Below are 17,779 nucleotides of genomic sequence, written 5' to 3'. Positions count from 1 at the left end.
CAAGGACTTGAAACCTTAGTCTTGTCTGGTTTCAGAAGAAAGGTTATATTGCAATCAGATAATGCTGAGTTATGGTTTGAGTAGAGTTAGGAATGTGTTTTCTTTTGAACTGCAGTCATTACAGTTCTTCCTGATTTTTTTTCTTGCTTGATAAGAACTGTAAACTTTTATACTTTGCTTTAGATTTTAAATCTGGTACATTGACTTTGGGATGATACATGTACATTATTAGTGCATGCATACAGGTTATAGCCAGATGCTACTTTCAGCATCACCTGTATTGCTGGCCTAAGTACATGGTGTTGCTGGTTTTGCTGTGGTATACAGTTTAAAGTGACTTAAACTAAAATGTTGAAAAGGTTAAAAAAAATAAAAAATTGTGATGTAACTTCATGTAAATGTTGTTTGAGGCTGTGTGTCTGTTGCCTGTCATTTAAATGAAAAATGTATTGGACTTCTAAGATTTTCTGATCTTACTACAAGGTGATAAATTGTGCTGCTTTTTTTTTTTTCCCCACGTTGCAAGGTCTCTATACACTCCATATGGTTAGGAAATAATATCACTCCATTGAGAGAAGAAGAGTGGGGTGAGGATGAAGAAGATGAGAATGACATACCTGCTCCTTCCTCACCACCAACCTCTCCTGTTAACACCAGGTATCTTGTTTCTTCTTGTCTCTCCTTTGATAAGCTTTTATCTCTTCATGCCGAGTTCAATAAGCTGGCTTTATAAATCGGACGCTGGTAAATAACTGTATTATTTCAAACCATGTGTTTTAGCAGGGCTTAGGAATGGCCATTTTAACACATGCTTATTGTGCCTTGCAGGAAACACCGGGCTGGTGTAGATATACATTCTTGTTCTCAGTTCTTGCTTGAACTGTATAGTCAGTGGATATTGCCATCAAACCCTAGCAAGAGAACACCAGTCATTTTGATTAGCGAAGTGGTGCGATCAGTAAGTCTAAACTATTATTCGGAGTCATAATTGAGTATATGTTACCAAATGTTCAGAGCTAAGCAGCATTTGTAAAGCATCTTTTAATATATGGGAAACACTGATATTTCTTTTTCTTGGCAGCACTTTTATATGGGCAGTGCAGAAATATAACTTGAGCAACTATAACATTATACTATTTTAAACTGTATGAGCATCTGGATTGCATATTCTGCCACTACACTACAAACACTTTATTGTCACTTAATGATAGTATTTTACTTGACTACTTGCTAAAAAATAGATTTCAGGATTTTGCTTATCGTGTCTCTTTTTCTAAGAAAATTAAGATGGAACAACAATGTATTAGAGGATTAAATTGACTGTTGAAGTGTGGAACCAAACGTAAAGAACACAGGTGTGGAATATGTCTGGCTAGCCATTATTCACTACCATAAGAGACTTTAAATGAAACTATCCTTGCAAGAGAATATGTATTGTGTGTTGTGGGGTGTTTTAGTACATTGTTAATGGCAACATTTGTTCATTTTCCAGAATTACTATAGTGGAAATGGGTTTGTAAACCTTTTGGAAAAAAGGACCATTTGGAGGTAATTGTCATCTGAGATGGACAGTGGCATTAATTCTGGACAAGTTAACAATAGTTACTCCAGACGCTTAATGTTTAAACATTTAATAGATCAGTTGAGGAATCTTTTGCTGACAGGTAGAAGGGAGAGTCAGTTTTTGGCTGTCTGCTAACGGGCTTTTTTATATTGAATTTTAATTTGTGTACAGCTTCTGGCAGTATCAGACTTATTTACAGAAAGGAATCAGTTTGAGATGATGTATACAACACTGACAGAATTGCGAAAGGTGCATCCATCAGAAGATGAGATTCTTGTACAATATTTGATACCAGCCACTTGTAAAGCTGCTGCTGTTCTCGGAATGGTAAGAAATTCTCATGGAAATTTATTGCAAATTCATGAGTGTCTAGGTTAACTCATCCTTAGCTTCTGCTGCAAAATCTGATGTACTTGGTAAGAGTGGTTTGTCTCTAAGAAAATTCCTTAGCTGATCTGCATGGCTATAAGAAATAATAGGATATGTATTCTGGGCTTTCAGAGGTTGCAAACACCATCTCCACTTGCCCCATATTCAAACAAAAAGGTTGTTTGGTTTGGGGGTTTTCTGAGGTTTGAGCTTAATTTAATGTGCTTTTTGGTTTATCTTATTCAGTTGAGTGTTGCCTTTGCCCTGGACTCATTTGTTCCATTTCAGGCCAGAAATGAGGACTGTGGAACAGCTGTTGCTAGATTTGTATTATAGGTAAATGGCTGTAATCTCATGAGAGGCTGGGACAGTTCAGGTATCCCTTTTCTTTCCCTCTTCCCTCCATTGCATCATTCTGCACTTTAGGGAACAAACATTATTAATGCAAGTTATTTAATGAAATGTATTGCTGTCTTTAAATCTGTAGACCAGAGAGGAGTAGTATTTTCCAATGGACATTTCAGAGTGGGATTATTTAGGGGGGAAAAAAGGACAAATCCTTTTGGAAGAAGTTAGCATTTCTAAAAAGTCTCTCTGAGACTAATATAAAACTCTATGGTAATAGTGATAAGGACAGTTTTGAAAGACTTTGGGGTAGGGCTTCCAGTAGCTATTGTAGCAACTGTGCAAGAGAAGACTGTGAAAGTGACGCTAAACATGCAGAAGCAGTTAGAGATCAGCTTGTTCTGACAAGGCTGTAATTTCCCACTCGGTGAACTAATAACACCTTTTCACAAGCGAACAGCTGAATATAACAGGTTAGTGGGAGGTAAAAAAATCAGGAGTTGCTTGTTGTCCTGTGCTCAGTTATGAAGAAAATCTGCTGAAAAAAGAGCAACTAGAGAGCATGCACTGTAAAACTGGCCTGTATCTTAGATACTTCATGAATACAGGGCCAAGGTAAAACAAATCATTTCTACTAAATACTGAAAATATGTTGTAAGTAAAAGACTTTTCAAACCTAACAGTTTAGAATAGATTTTGCATATTCTGATAAGTTGTTGTACTTTGATAATAGGGAGTGAAGTATCTGATACCAATTTGATGTTTGAAGAGTAAACATAGAATCATTTTGGTTGGCATCTACCAGTAAATTTCAGACAGAAGCATCCTTTGTGGTTAGCTGGAAGGCCAGAAAATTCCAATCATACAAGTTCTAGATGTAGAGGATTCTTAATAGCATGTTATTTACTGAACTAATGTTTATCTTGGTTTTTTGGCTTTAAATCATGTAATAACTTTTTACAGGTAAAACAAATTAGCATCAATTTACTAGCTTATCTGTAAGTCATGTCTTATCTGATTATATTAATCTTGTGACATTTGATTCAAAGTAATTTTAAGACAGGATCTGGTTCAAGCCATATTTTCTGCTCTTTAGTTTGTTCTAAGTATTTCTAGATGACAAGAGGCACCGGTATCGAACCAGAATTGACTCCTAATAAATACTCTCATTGGATGTATTAGGATAAAGCTGTGGCTGAACCAGTAAGTCGACTGCTGGAATCAACCCTAAGAAGCACCCATATGCCAAGTCGGATTGGAGCTCTGCATGGAATTCTTTATATCCTAGAGTGTGACTTGCTTGATGAGACAGCAAAGCAACTCATTCCAATTATCAGCGAGTATCTGCTCTCCAATTTGAGAGGAGTAGCACAGTAAGACTCTTCCCCTCCCTGCCCCCCTGAATTGTTGCATGCTTATGTGTGAACAAAAGGACTCTTTATGGTTTGCTGTTGTCAGTACGTTTTAGAGCAGGCTGTTGTATCAAGCACGTTTTGGCATTTTCATTGAAGTCTTACAAATCAATATTATCAGCTAATTTTAGGTTTGATTTACAGAAGTGAAAGGATATTTGAGGGTGAGAAAACTGATAGCTCAGACTTTTGTCTCTTCAGTAAACTGTGTTCCCTAAACCTTATTTTTCTGTCAAAAAGAATACTCTTTGAGTAAGACTTGTAGGATCAGTCATGACATTTATTTCTCCTAAACAAGTCAGGCAATGATAGCTTGTAATTATATTGCTGAAAAATTTCTTGTGTTGCACTGCATTTCCATGACCACCAGCACTCTCTTATGGCATCTTGGTGATACTTCGTGTGATTTTTAAGAATTGCATGAATTTAATGTGAAAAAATACTTAGTGTTTCTAAGGGTTGTTTATATTGTCTCTGTTTGTGACCTAGACAATTTTGATGTAAGTGACCACTAGTGTTTTTGCTTATTTACAGTTGTGTGAATATCCATAACCAACAGCACATCTTAGTAATGTGTGCAGCTGCTTTCTACTTGATCGAGAATTACCCACTTGATGTAGGGCCTGAATTCTCTGCAGGAATTATACAGGTATGTTGTCATGCCTCCAGTCACAAGTGGTCGTGTAACCTGGGATCACCATGTAACTATAACACTTAACTTGATTGTTGTGGTTTAAGTATGCTTTTGGGTTTAGTTTCATCAGGTTTTCTTAATACCTGGTGCAGTTCCATAAAAGCTGCAGTGCTATGGTGCTGGAAGATGACCTAAATACACTTCAAAACCAGGTAGTTGGCTCTTTATTTCAGATGTGTGGAGTCATGGTGTCTGGAAGTGATGAATCAACACCATCCATTATTTATCATTGCGTCCTGAGAGGATTAGAACGACTCCTTCTTTCGGAGCAACTTTCTAGACTGGATAGTGAATCGCTAGTTAAACTGAGTGTTGACAGAGTGAATGTGCAGAGCCCCCACAGAGCAATGGCAGCACTTGGATTAATGCTGACTTGCATGTACACAGGTATTTACTTTTTTTTTTTAACACCTTTGTGCTGAGGGACTAGCTTACTAACAGTGCTACTTTTCTTTATTTGTGTTACCAAGGATAAAAAGGCCATATTTTAGCATTCACAGTAAACTTGTAACAAATTATTTTGGTTTAGGAAAAGAAAAAATCAGCCCCAGTCGTACCACAGATGCAAATCCTGCTGCTCCCGACAGTGAATCTGTGATCGTAGCTATGGAGCGAGTATCTGTCCTTTTTGATAGGTAAGAGGCTAAAAAGTGTAATGGGGCACTGGGAGGGAAATTATCCTGTTTGGCACTGTGTGGTCACTTCTCTTTGACAGTTCTGATATTTAATTAACGATGTTTCTCTTCTTACTCTTGCTTAAAATTGATACTTCTAGTATACAGAGTAACACTGATGGAATTGCTGAAGGCAACAGGAATGTACAGGAATGTAAATGGAAAACAGACATGTCCTAACTGATACTGTGTGTTTCACAAACCATAATACTTTATAAATGCATTTCCAGCTCCCTTCAGGTCAAACTCTTAAGTGCTTTTCAGGATGTCTTCTGCATAATCAAGGATATAAATCTAGTTTACGGGAAACAATCTTTCAAACCACCCTAAGAGTTTAAAACCTTTTTCCCTTTCCCCCACCCAATTGTTGCTCTTTCCAAGGCTGTTAAGTAATTGCAGTGGAAGCATACAGGAAAACTTCTGTATTCACATGGAACTCATTTAATGGAAATATTTCAAACCCCCTGTTTTGATCTGACAATCTCAAGCTGTCTTAAGTGAGCATAGCATGTTAGATTTTGCATAGTAGTTTGTGGGATGATGGTTTACATTTTTTGAAGTGTTCACTGTTTTTTCCATAAAACTGGATGAGGGTGCCCTCAGTGAGAACAGAACTAGAGCAGTGCTTGAGTGCATTTGAAAATACCACTCATAAGAGTTAGCAAAACAAACGTGAATACAAGCAGAAAATAACTTGCAGGGAATAATCACACGATTGTAACTTGATCTTGACACATCAACAGATGCAGCCTTTATTAGGAAGATTTTCCAATCAGTGTTATTTAAATAAAATTGTTTGTAAGTTGGAGTATCTCTTCCCCTCTTTACAGTGCAGCACAACTTGCTTTTCCTGTTCAATATATTGGTCATCCAACATGCAAATATCTTACAAATGGAAATGAGTGTTCTGCTTATAAATGGTCTTTTCTCTGATAACTAGGAGTAGTGATCTCCCTGTCCTCTTTTGTTCTTGTTTAGTTTTATCAGCATGCCTATTATTAAATTGCAGAGTTTCAAAAAATGTTGACTGTTTAAAAAAAAGGGGGGGGGGAGGGGGACATGGACATGACACCTGTAACAACTTCTAATAGCTTTGATAGACCTCTTTGGGTAGACTGTTAAAGTAAGATTATATGAAAACTTTGATTCCTCAGTGTTGAAGACTTTTTTGCCTATCTAGAGATGACAGTAAAATGTTCTTTCTATTGCCAATTAAATTGGAAAAGAATGAGATATTTACTGGAATTCAATCATAAAATATGTTCTTTTTTATTATTTTCAGGATCAGGAAGGGATTTCCCTTTGAAGCAAGAGTAGTGGCTCGGATCCTTCCACAGTTCCTTGATGATTTTTTCCCCCCACAAGACGTAATGAATAAAGTTATTGGAGAATTTTTATCCAATCAGCAGCCTTACCCGCAATTCATGGCAACAGTAGTTTATAAGGTAGTGTTGTGTGTTGTGGGGTTTTTTTTCTTAAATGTTTCAGAAGATTTTTAAATAACTGACAGCTCAATTGGAGGGGCAAATATCAATTTTGTCAGTTTTGTTGTTATCGATCTAACAAACCAGTTAGAGGGCTAGAATCACCATGTTGCCCAGAAGACAAGAGCTCACAGCAGTACAGTTCAGTCACTGATAATGGGAAAATAAAGAGAAAATTAGTACTTGTGGTCCTGGTGCTCAGACTCTTTAGATCTCAAGGAGCCAGCCCAGGTCATCTGGCCTTGTGAACTCTACCATCGAGCTCCTGTGGACCCAGGGCTTCTGGGTATTTTCCTCTTGGGCACCTACTGGACTCGTGCAGCACTTGAGTGTGCACATTTGCACCACATTTGGTCTATAAAAATAGATGCACCAGACAAGTCTTGCATTTCTGTATGCTTGCTTCAGTTTGGCACAGATGTTGTGAGTCCAGTTGGATCCTGGCTGAGTCTTTTGCAGAATCTCTTTGTCTAGGCGTTGTGTTCGTTAATTGTTAAGACTCAGAGTTGTCTCCAGAAATCCAATTTGTGAACCTCAGAGCTTTGTAGCTGGGAAGAACCTTTACATGAGAAACTAAACTCTTTCCTGTGTCCATCTACCATGTCTTTATTTCTGTGTAAAATCTTTTTTGCAGGTATTCCAGACGCTACATAGCAGTGGACAGTCCTCCATGGTCCGTGACTGGGTGATGCTGTCTCTCTCTAATTTCACCCAAAGAACACCTGTGGCAATGGCTATGTGGAGTCTTTCCTGTTTCTTTGTCAGTGCTTCCACCAGTCAATGGATTTCAGCAATGTATCCTAAAAAGACTGAATGTGTGCTGTTTCTTGGTAATTATAGTGATTCTGTAAAGCACATTGATAGCCTTGGAGGATAAGAGTACAAGTTGAACACACACATAAAAATGCAGATTTACTGCAGTTAGTAGTGGTTTATATCACTTTGTGCTATTGATGCCTCAGGTTGGCAGGGGGAGAGAACTTCTAAACAGATTATGAGAACGAAGTTACCTAAAACTGCTGTTTTAAGATCTGTTCCTTGTGACTATGAAAGATGATTGGGAAAGTCCTTACTCTGAAGGACTTTTTAAAAGCTTCACCAGATAGCTTTGCAGTGACGTTTAAAAGCTTTGTTCTATATTCCTTCTGCAAGATAAAATATATTTTTTAAAAAAGAAAGAGAACAAACTCAAAGAAAAGTATCCTCCACATACAAACAGTGTTTTGCAAGTGTCCCTCTGGAGGTGCATGCAGTAATAGTGAGCTTTGGCAATGGAATGATACCAGCCAGATAAGTTGGAACAGCCAAAAGACATAAGTGGTATCAGTGCTGGATTTATTTAAAATCAACCAAACAGAAAAATAACTGCTGCACTTCATGACTGGGCAAAAAAGTGGCCATATGTAATGTTTGAAACTTCCTAATGACTCTTAATCTCAGCAATGCTCTCTGGCTGTCGGCGGTTGTGACTGTGCTGCTGATTGCACTGTTTGCTCCAGTGGATAAAGAAAACTATTGCTGGGTTAAAATGAATTTCTGGGGATAAGAAGTGAATGAAGAAATAGAATTTCTGTAGTAGCAGTTTAATTGATACATGACAGTATTTTGCACTTTAACATTGTTGGTGAACTCAAAAATTTACCATTTTATTAGAGAGCAGAGTTTAAAGTGCTGTACCAAAAGATGAGCAACTTCTCTCATATTATGACCTTAACTTATATTTTAGTCTTCCACATATTATCAGCAGAATGGGAAAATCTGAGCAAGTGGATGTTAACATCTTCTGTTTGGTGGCCATAGACTTTTACCGACATCAGATAGATGAAGAATTAGATCGGAGGGCCTTTCAGTCTGTGTTTGAGGTGGTAGCATCTCCAGGAACCCCTTATCATCGCCTGCTAACTTGTTTGCAAAATGCCCACAAGGTCACAGCATGTTGAACATCCTGATGTGTAACTGAACTGCATGACTAGTGTTGGAATCAGATATGAATTATGGGGAATGCAAGATCAAGAAAGTATCTGGGGTTGCATTTGTGATAAATATGGACCTGCCAGTTTTACTTCCAGATTGCATGGACAAGGGCTCTGCAGCACTGGAAATCACCTGAAAAGTCTAGTGTAGTTCTTGTTGTTGACACCAGGCACCTGTGAGGGGAAAAAAAATTGTCAGCATTTTTCAAATGGTGTTTGGGACTAACCTGAGATGCATTTACTAACTGTAAAATATGAGCAAGTACTACAGTGCAAGGTAACTGGTATTACTCTTCTTCCTAATGTTCAGCTGAAGTCACTGTATTGCAGCTGGTAAGAAAGCGACAGTAAGACTGTTATTGCAAGCTGCAGTCATTAGAAAATGTCTTTGTTTTAAGCACCTGTATATACTGTTGTGTAGTACAGAATAGAAATTGTTTCCTAATGTCTCTCCCAAACAAGGACAAGAGAAAATGGCTTTCATGAGTTACACTTCCAGCATGTAATTCCTCTCTCTGGACTTTCTGATATCCTGTGGTGTATGTGTTGGTGATATCGCAGATATAGTGCACATACATAACCACACATTTTTTCTTTTTTCTTCTCAGGATTTAAAATTTGAGTACAGTATATCAGTAAAAGAAATTTTAACTTAAATATTTCTATATCATGTACAGTATGTAAAATTGTAAGATGTGTGGTGCATGAGCTGTGCTGTAATTTGAGATGAACAGAAGCCACGCTACTGAATGTCTTGACATCTGTGTTGTCCTCATTTTCTTTTTTTCTTGTGCTTGAATTCATGTTCCTTTTGGAAATCCATCTTAATGTACAGATTACATCTTGTTTTGCATCTCTCTTTTTCTTAAAGTGCTTTAAAACTGGAGTATGTTGATTAATTTGTCTTGAGAGACTGTACTAAGGAGGCATTCTTGTGATCCACTTTACTGTAGCTTCTTTTGAATTCCTTTATTTTGAGACATAACAGTAAAAGAGAGGACTAGTTACTCTGGATCAGCCTTTTGTATACTTAAGAAATTTCTCTTATTTGCTGCACAGCATTTTAAGAGACAAAATGGTGCAAGCTCCCCAGTAGTCAATAACCATTTGAACTTTTCTATCTGAGACCATGGAGTCATCTGGATTCAAACCACTCTCTTTTTTTAAAAAATTATGCTAGCAGTTAAGAATCAGAAGGCTGCTGTGGTCTACTTTGGGACTGGCTAAGGTGTTAGATTACACAACCTCTTTTATTACCTGTTGTATACATAATGCTTTAGACACAAACACAGTACAAATATCCATGAATTTTAGGACACTACACAGGGCCCGATTTAGCTTTTACTCACCACCCAGGGAACTCCATTGATTCCTAAGCATTACATGGGGAAATCTAGCACAGCATTTGTCTTTAGTTGTATTTCTTATCATTTTTTAATTATAGAGAAATGATACCTTGGTTCTCAGTCACATCCTGTATTTAACCTCTCTTCATTTTCTTATCATACCTTTTGGTGACACTTGGCAAAATGAGATAGTGTTGTCAGGAGGAGCATGTACTGTACGTATTTCTGTATATAATGTATATGTTCAAATTATACACATGTGACAACATTTAATGTATACAGATGTGTATATTTGTATTTATTAAACCCATGTATTTAAACTAATTCCAATCTAGACCAAAAATTGTTGCTTCTGCCCATAAATTGATTACAAAGGAATTGTCTACTGGTGTCTCTTCCTCTTATGGTAGATGAAACCATTAGTATGGGCAGTAGAAACAACTGTAGATGTTGCTGTATTTAGCACTCTACAGATCTTACTATCTAGAGCAATTATTTCTGCCCTTAGTTGGGTTACTCTTCTTTCTTGGGCCACGGCACTGTGGTGATTTTTAAAGAAACTGAACAGGAGTTCAGAAAAAGTTTAATAAAATAGATACTGTTTGAAAGATTTTGAGTTATATTGGAAATTATTTTAATTCTGATAAGAGACTAATTCAAGGCAGTGAGATATAATGCCCTGTGCTTTCATTAAGGGTAGTATAGATCACTCTTCCCTTTTGTAACCACCAATAATCGTTTTGTACTGTAAACCCACACACCAGTCAGTTTTTGTATGATATATAGTTTAAGTGAAAATATTTTTGTAAGCTATTTTCCAAAATTTAAAATAGATTTTAATATATTTTTTAAGCATCAGGTTAGTCATATTCTCACCATATTAACAGGATATGTTGTGTTTACAAACTGTTAAATTCTTCATCATTTTAAGCTCCTCATGATTAACACGGAATACTGGTTAGTTTATCTTCTGATAACAGGAGCAAGCCCCTTTATGAAACGTTACAAACCAATTTGGAACTGGCCATAGAATCTCTCCAACCAGTGAAGGAATACATAGAACAAAGCAGTCAGCATGGCTAGATGAAAAACATCAGATGTGACAGACCCCCTTCCCTCAAATGCCTGTTGCTGGCCTTCAAGCAAATATTGGCATTATCTGTTTCTCATCAAGCTTTAGAGCTGACACAGTCAGTTCTACCCTCACACAGATTCACTGGTAGTAATAACTCCATCTGTTTTAACCTCTCTTGGAGATTTTGTCATAGTATACCTCCTGAAACATGTGTCCGATGTGTCTAAAGAAGGGCACCTCCTCTTAGGAAATCCTCAGTGACCTGAAGGGAATGTAACTTAAGGGTCTTCCTAGTGTGGATACACACACCGGTAGTGCTTCAAATCTAACACTTCACCTGCAGCACGCTTTTCTGTCTACTTTCTAGACATGCTTTCCCCACCCTCACTTCTTTTGGAGTGAAATAATATTTAAAATCACTCCTGCCTGCTTCTAGTAACAGCAACGCAGTGGCCACTAAGAAATGCTGATGTTGGATTTCAAACAAAAAAATACATCACTTGTCCCTTGAGATTGACTTAAGGCAAATTTTTATTTCCCAGAATGTTTTTAACTTGCTGTAGACAGAAAGGTAACTCTGAAAATCAGGCTGTTCAGTTTTTCATTGAGAACAGGTAGAAATATGTTTTGGCTTAAGATTTACATTTGATGTCCTGGCTAACTAAAGCAAACAGTTTCTTTAATGTGCTCTGCAGTGGAACTGGCTTCTTTACGACCTTGCAAGATTAGAAGTATGGCATGATTGGGAGCATTCTTAAGACAGATTAAAACTTCATTTACAGTTCAGTTGTCAAAGAACCTACTTTACTATACCTATAACGTGGCCCTCCTCTAGGAACCTGTATGCTAGCCAACTTTTTTAAACAGTTTTTGGGCCAGCTACCCACTGGCCCAGTAAATAATGTTTGCTTGCATTTTCAGCATGCCCGCTCCCTTGCACTGAGTGCAAGAGTGAGATGGAAACTACAACCCATTGTAAAACAGTTCTTATTTGTGGGATTCAAAGTATTCTCTTTACTATTTATGCTCTTTGCCAGTTGAAATTTAATGTGAGTTTATTTAAATCTTCTCCAAAGTGTATACTCAGATGTCATTTCTTGCCTAAAGCATCAAGTAAGTGATCGTGTATTACTTTTGCTGTGGTAGGAATGCCTTCTCAGCACCAAGACATTGCTCGTTTCTTAACCACCAGCAGCATTCCTAAAGCACTGAGTAATGAATGAACAGATTCAGATCAAAGTGGGGAACAAGTGGAACCTTTTGGGTTAAAAGTAATTTGTTGATATTTAGTAGATTTGCCTTAAGAGCATTCTGTCTCGCCATTCTCCTTTTTAAATGGCTGTTAACTTTATATAGCAGATAAGGAGGTTGTGTCAAAAACACTGCAAAGACAGTTCTCCAAGAGCAGCAGACCTGGTTTGTCTTAAGATTTTGTGGAGCTGTCACAGCTAAGCACTTATGTTTCCTAAATAAAAGAAATTCTACGGTATGATGAGCAATAAATATAGCAATAAGCAGTTTAATTAAATTTGGTCATTCAGGATCTTACCCAGTGGTTGAAAGGGATGGGGTGGGAGAAAAAGGGGAACTGTTTCAAGTATATTCATTGCATAAAGCAGACTTTTTCCATGTACAATCCCAACTAAACTTTCTCCTAAAGGTAGAAAATAACTAGGTGACAATGGTAAGTGCTTTGCTCTTACTTTTAAAATGATTTTGGTTAGAAGGATACATTTGATGAAAGTTATGAGAGAGCAAAGTACTTTGGTAGTCTTTAGGTAGTTTAATTATTTTAAAACGAAAGCAAGCTGCTGTAAGAACTAGAGTAAGCAATGTAGCAAAATTTTGGGGAAGTCCAACATGCTAATTTTACCTAATACTGAGGTGAACTCTTTGTGCGTGCTACCTTAAAGTATCCATTGAAAATCTTGAGAATCCCACAGTTGTACCCAGGAGAGCTTCTATCCTGTGTCAAGTTTAAGCTGTATTCAAGTAAACTGGGTGTAAATGCTGCAGAGCGTTTGTGAAGCATGCGCTGCTTTTTGTCACGTGCATTTTGTGTGAGCTTATCATTCCCATCAGTCTGTGTACGCATACCATCAAGTTGGATCAACCTGACGAAGGATAAGGTGAACGGCATGTGACACGCACCCCATGGTGTTGTCTTGTATAGTTTGAGGGCAATGATGAGCAAAAGCTTGGAGCCCTGACCCCAAAAGCAATTGTACTCAAAGGAAAAGGAAAGCGTATAATTTTAGATGTATGTTTAAGTTTAAAAAACAAAAAAATGTTGAAGATACTGCACATTGAAACTAAAAGATAAAATAAAATATAACTATGACTGTAAGTGATTTTTCTCTGGTTATTTAAAAAAGGTTTTGATGCCTTCTTACTATAGTTTTTCCCCAGTATCTTTTCTTTTCAGCAACTATCAAATATGGAGCATTTTAAAAAATATGCAAGAATACTTGAACTCTCTGCAAATGTTGGTATGCTTCACAATCACAGTGCCGTTTGCAATTAACAAAGTATCACAGTTGAGCTTTTAATTGTATTTAATAGTCATGCTTGCCAAAACTTCTCTGGGATTCTAGATGAGATCAGAAAACGCACAATTGAAGCGTACAGCTGTATTTGTGAATGAGGGTGTATTTATCTGCAGTGGTCCTGGGGGGGATAATGTTACACAGGAGAAGAAATGGTTTAGCTTGCCTAAGCTTGGTTTCCCAGCTGTTAGGCTTGCATCTTAGAAGAAATTTCTGGGTGGTCTTGCTGCTGAACACTGGAGGATCTCTTGCAGTACTCAACTGCTCCAAGATGTCTTGTTTTGATTAACTTTGCAGTGCTTGGCTGTTCTCTGGAAATTCTGGAATAAGCTTTAAAGTAGTAGCTTAATGTACAAAGCACGTGCTGGTTTCATTCTCAGTCAAAATAATTTTTCTACATCTTGTTTTTCCTTGTCAGTGGTAGTAGCGAATGATCAGCTACTCTTGTCACCTTTTGGTTTAGCCGTGGAGCCAGGGAACAGAACTGTTTTGTGGTAAGTTTCTTTGTCTTCAGAGTCGACAATTTATTTGAATAACAAAGCCTTCATCTTTTTGTCACTCAGAGAAGAATACCTATTTAATTTTTTGAAAGATTATCCCTAAAGAAGAATTGCCAGGCACAGGGAGATGAAGTGTAGCACTTAGAAGACTAGAACTTTTTAACTTACTATAATTTTTCTACTTTTTCTCGCTGCCTCTCCTGTCCCGGATAGGTATTGTTTTGTTTCTTCTTTTTAGTGCAGCTGTAAGAGTATTGCAGTCATCATTTTGGAATTGGCGTGGCTCCACCCCAGTTACAAGACAAAAAGCTTTGATTGCTTGTAGAATTATACCATAATTATACCATAAGTTTTGCATAACTGTTTGAAGAGATGAAAAGATTTGTAACTTGTAGGTTTGTTAAAAAGTTGGAAGTAAGAACATGAAAAAGTTTATGTAGTGTATATAGAATGATACTTTCTGAGCCAAACCTCCTGCTCTTCTATTGCAGCCATAATTCTGCCTTAATTTTGTTTCTCTTCTTTCCCATGGCATATACATCCAAGTATGGCAAGAGTAATCCTCCCCCCAGGTGCTGTTTTCATATCCTTCAAACTGCAAATGTCATGGGTAGATTTTGATCAAGTGCAACCTGATTGTTTTACCTCATTATTTACATTTTGGAGTTCTTTCAGCCAGGCTGCAGTGTTTGGGCTCCAAGCAAAATGCATCCCTGAGGGCTGGCTTTGACCATGCCCCAGATGCCTACAGAGTTGCGAGCCAGGTTAAGTCAGACCATTTAAATAGTATGGTTTTGCTAATCTAGCTCATCTGGAATTATGTGTAGTGTAAAACTGTGAGTCAGTGTTCCCCAAACTTGAAATAACATCCCCAAATGAGAATCTTAAATGCATCTTTTCCACCTCTTTCTCCCCTTGAGGATAGAGGCACTAAGTGTGTTTTATCTTGCTGTTAAATGGCTCTGGGATTGAAGTTTCTGTCTTGTCATCCAGTGGAAATGCAAGTGTAAAGCTTGCTGACTTTTTTCTTCTTGATATGTCTTGTTAATGTTGACATTTCAAATACTGTCTCTGGCATTTGATTTATCATCTATGAAAATAACACAATTCATCTTTTATTTCAGGCAAGTTTGAGCAGATATTCTTTTAATTATACTTTGTTCATTCTCATTTTTCTTTGCATTCATAACTGCTTCAAACTAACACTGTTTTAAATGAAGACTGGATACTGGAGAGCTGGGAGGTATTTTTAAGTGCTTTCGAGGCATCTGATCATTACATCTCTTGGCAACGTGGCTTAACCTCATTCCTCCTCCTCTTGCCTTCTTTCCTCTGCCCTGACCCCTAGAATAAATAAATTTTACATGGCTAATGCTTTGCAATAAAAGTTGTATATCATCAATAGACTGGTACGTGACTAAGTAACAGAAGATAAGACTGATCCAAAGTATGTGGAATTCATGAATGAATTTGCAGGTCCTGAAGAAGTGAATCTTAAGGCGACTGAATAAACGTGCAACTTTTTGATACTTAATGTAGTAACCTAAGAAGATTGTTCAGATATTTATCTTCATTAGTACCAAAATCAAATGCTTTCACAAATGGCATTTCTGTCTGTTTTTATGCTTTTTTACTGCTTCTGTTGTTCTACCTATGCTCACTTAAGTAACGTATTTATATACTGCAGAGTTACTGTGAGCCCATTTCCATTGCAGTGTCATCTGGTAATGTTAAAAAAAAAAAAGTAAGAAACATGATCTGGCAGCTGGGAAACCTGCAAGGCAGCATTAATAGTAAAAGTGAAAGGAACCTGCTGTTTCAGAAAACATGATCTGGGACCAAGTTACATTATCAGTGATAAAACCGAGGCTTATATTATGCTGACAGGTTAATTTTCAAATTCTACCACTGGTCTGCTGTGGGGGTCGAGAGCATCCCTGCGTGGGAAAAATACAGCAAACTTGATCTGATTTGAGCTGTCTCAGATGACTGGATTAAGCAAATGTACGTTTCTTAGATCCATAAAAATCCAAACTGCATATTATACCTTTGAAATCAATGATGAATCTAGTGGTGACGATGGAGTGTTGTAAGAAGTCATGTTGAATTATCGTGTTGCACTTGAAAAGATTGCTAGACCATATGTACTGGTGAAAATATGAGGAACTCAATTTGTTGCAGTAAGATTTATAGTGCTTAAAGTTCTTTTGTATTTTCACTGATAGGTAAAATATCATCAAAGTGGTTATTAATTATTAACTCCTTAGTGAGGTCTGGCTCTCCCTTGTATATGCGGCTTTTGTTCTCAGTTTGTCTGCCTTAACTCTAGATGAAACATAAATGCCAATCCCAAATTAATGATGATTAAACTAGATTGCTCTCCCTAGCTTGATTACATGAAAAAAATTTCAGGACAGGAGAGCAAATTTGATTAGTATTTCACGTGTACTCAGTCATCCTTTACTGGCTATAAAAATCTCATGTAGACAGAATAACTGATAACTGGAAGCTGAATGCTGTAAACAAGAATTTAGCCCTAAATGACATATCTTGAAGAAGGTTTCAAAGTCTGTCACGAAAGGTGGGCATTGATTCAAAAGATAATGATCAAGATGTGACATTTTAGCAGGACCCAAAAAGAGGTAGTGATGAGGGTTGTCTGACATGCAGTTTTTTCTTTTTCTGCTCTAAAGCTCCAGAACATGGTGGAGGAAGCGACGATAGGATCTGTGCAGCAGCCCGGTGTGTGCTATGTATGAGTAAAGGACCTTTTTGTCTGCTGATGGCCAGTTATGGACAGAGAAAAGTATCAATGTTTGTTTAAAAAAAAAAAATCAAAAAATAATCCCAACCCCAAGCAATTGGATGTCTCATTGCTTTCTATTGCCCATCATTACTTTTTCTTTCTGCAGCCTTCACGTGGATATATATGGTCAAGGCAGTTTGTGGACCTTGAAGATGCTGTCTTCTCCCTTGAGACCAAACAGCTGTGGTGCACCCCAGGTCAGAGAGGCACCTATCACACTTTGAGGACACTGTAGGACAGAGCCAGGCTGACAGCTGCTGGGAAAGGGCCTGAGCGCCTTTGAGATGAAGAGAGGGCGGGAAATGGCTTCCTATAACGTGGCTGCAAGGTACAGCCCAGGGACAAAGCAATGATAGGAAGCATGATCTTATTTGTCATCTTCACTGGCTGTGCCCACTTCACCACATTATGCCTGAAAATGTTTCCTGCCTGTTGTTAAAGGCTCGAGAGCATTTTTCCAGCTTTTGTGTTTAGTTTTCTCTGGCTCCATGAGCAGCAAGGAACAGAAACACATTTTTAGTGAGCTGTGATGGCAAGATGAAGGAAGGTTGCAGAACTTGAAACTGCTTCTTAGTAGCATTTCTTACCCTTATAATTAGACTTTAACTTGAGTGTTTCTTTATATTGGACTATAAAAAGAATAAATACTTTATTTGTTCTTTGAACTACCATTTTCCCTGTAAATTACTACTCCACAGTCGGCCAGAACTATCTTTCTTTTTTATATACTGGTGCCTTTCATCTAGGTGAGGAAAGTAAGTGTGGGTTTTTTTTCCTCTCCTGACAATCAAAAAAGTAAAAATTTTTCTGCTTTTCTTTGTTACTATTGCACCTACTCATATTGCAGGTTTTTCCCCTTAGTGACAACCTGATGTTTTGAATTTTCACAGGTAATATTCTTGCGTTGTTTTTGTTTCTTAATCACATTCCAGAAAGTTACTTCTCTGAAAAGACATTATTTTTAAGTTATACAATTGTAGTATACCAGAGT

The 17,779-nt window shown here is 37.5% G+C and overlaps 1 protein-coding gene across 5 annotated transcripts in view; it reads left to right on the top strand.

Moving 5' to 3' along the window:
- HTT (huntingtin) overlaps nt 1–16,796 on the top strand; it is a 90,696-nt gene extending 73,900 nt beyond the window's left edge. For 3 of the 5 annotated variants that reach the window (XM_075752597.1, XM_075752599.1, XM_075752598.1), the window contains 10 exons: nt 527–657; nt 829–958; nt 1,736–1,891; nt 3,461–3,651; nt 4,225–4,339; nt 4,558–4,771; nt 4,914–5,019; nt 6,341–6,503; nt 7,177–7,337; nt 8,269–8,624. In XM_075752597.1, the coding sequence (XP_075608712.1) occupies nt 527–657; nt 829–958; nt 1,736–1,891; nt 3,461–3,651; nt 4,225–4,339; nt 4,558–4,771; nt 4,914–5,019; nt 6,341–6,503; nt 7,177–7,337; nt 8,269–8,482 (1,581 nt within the window). In that variant the 3' untranslated portion in view covers nt 8,483–8,624. Of the gene's footprint in view, nt 1–526; nt 658–828; nt 959–1,735; nt 1,892–3,460; nt 3,652–4,224; nt 4,340–4,557; nt 4,772–4,913; nt 5,020–6,340; nt 6,504–7,176; nt 7,373–8,268; nt 8,625–13,900; nt 13,977–16,675 lie in introns of those variants that run through there. The other 2 variants (XM_075752600.1, XR_012835426.1) reach the window with 2 other exon arrangements.
- Nucleotides 16,797–17,779: the final 983 nt, after the last annotated feature.

This window comes from Balearica regulorum, chromosome 4 (genome assembly GCF_011004875.1).
Source record: "Balearica regulorum gibbericeps isolate bBalReg1 chromosome 4, bBalReg1.pri, whole genome shotgun sequence".
Lineage (NCBI taxonomy): Eukaryota > Metazoa > Chordata > Aves > Gruiformes > Gruidae > Balearica > Balearica regulorum.
The sequence above is the reverse complement of the archived record's forward strand: the minus strand, read 5'-3'. Positions and strand labels throughout refer to the sequence as shown.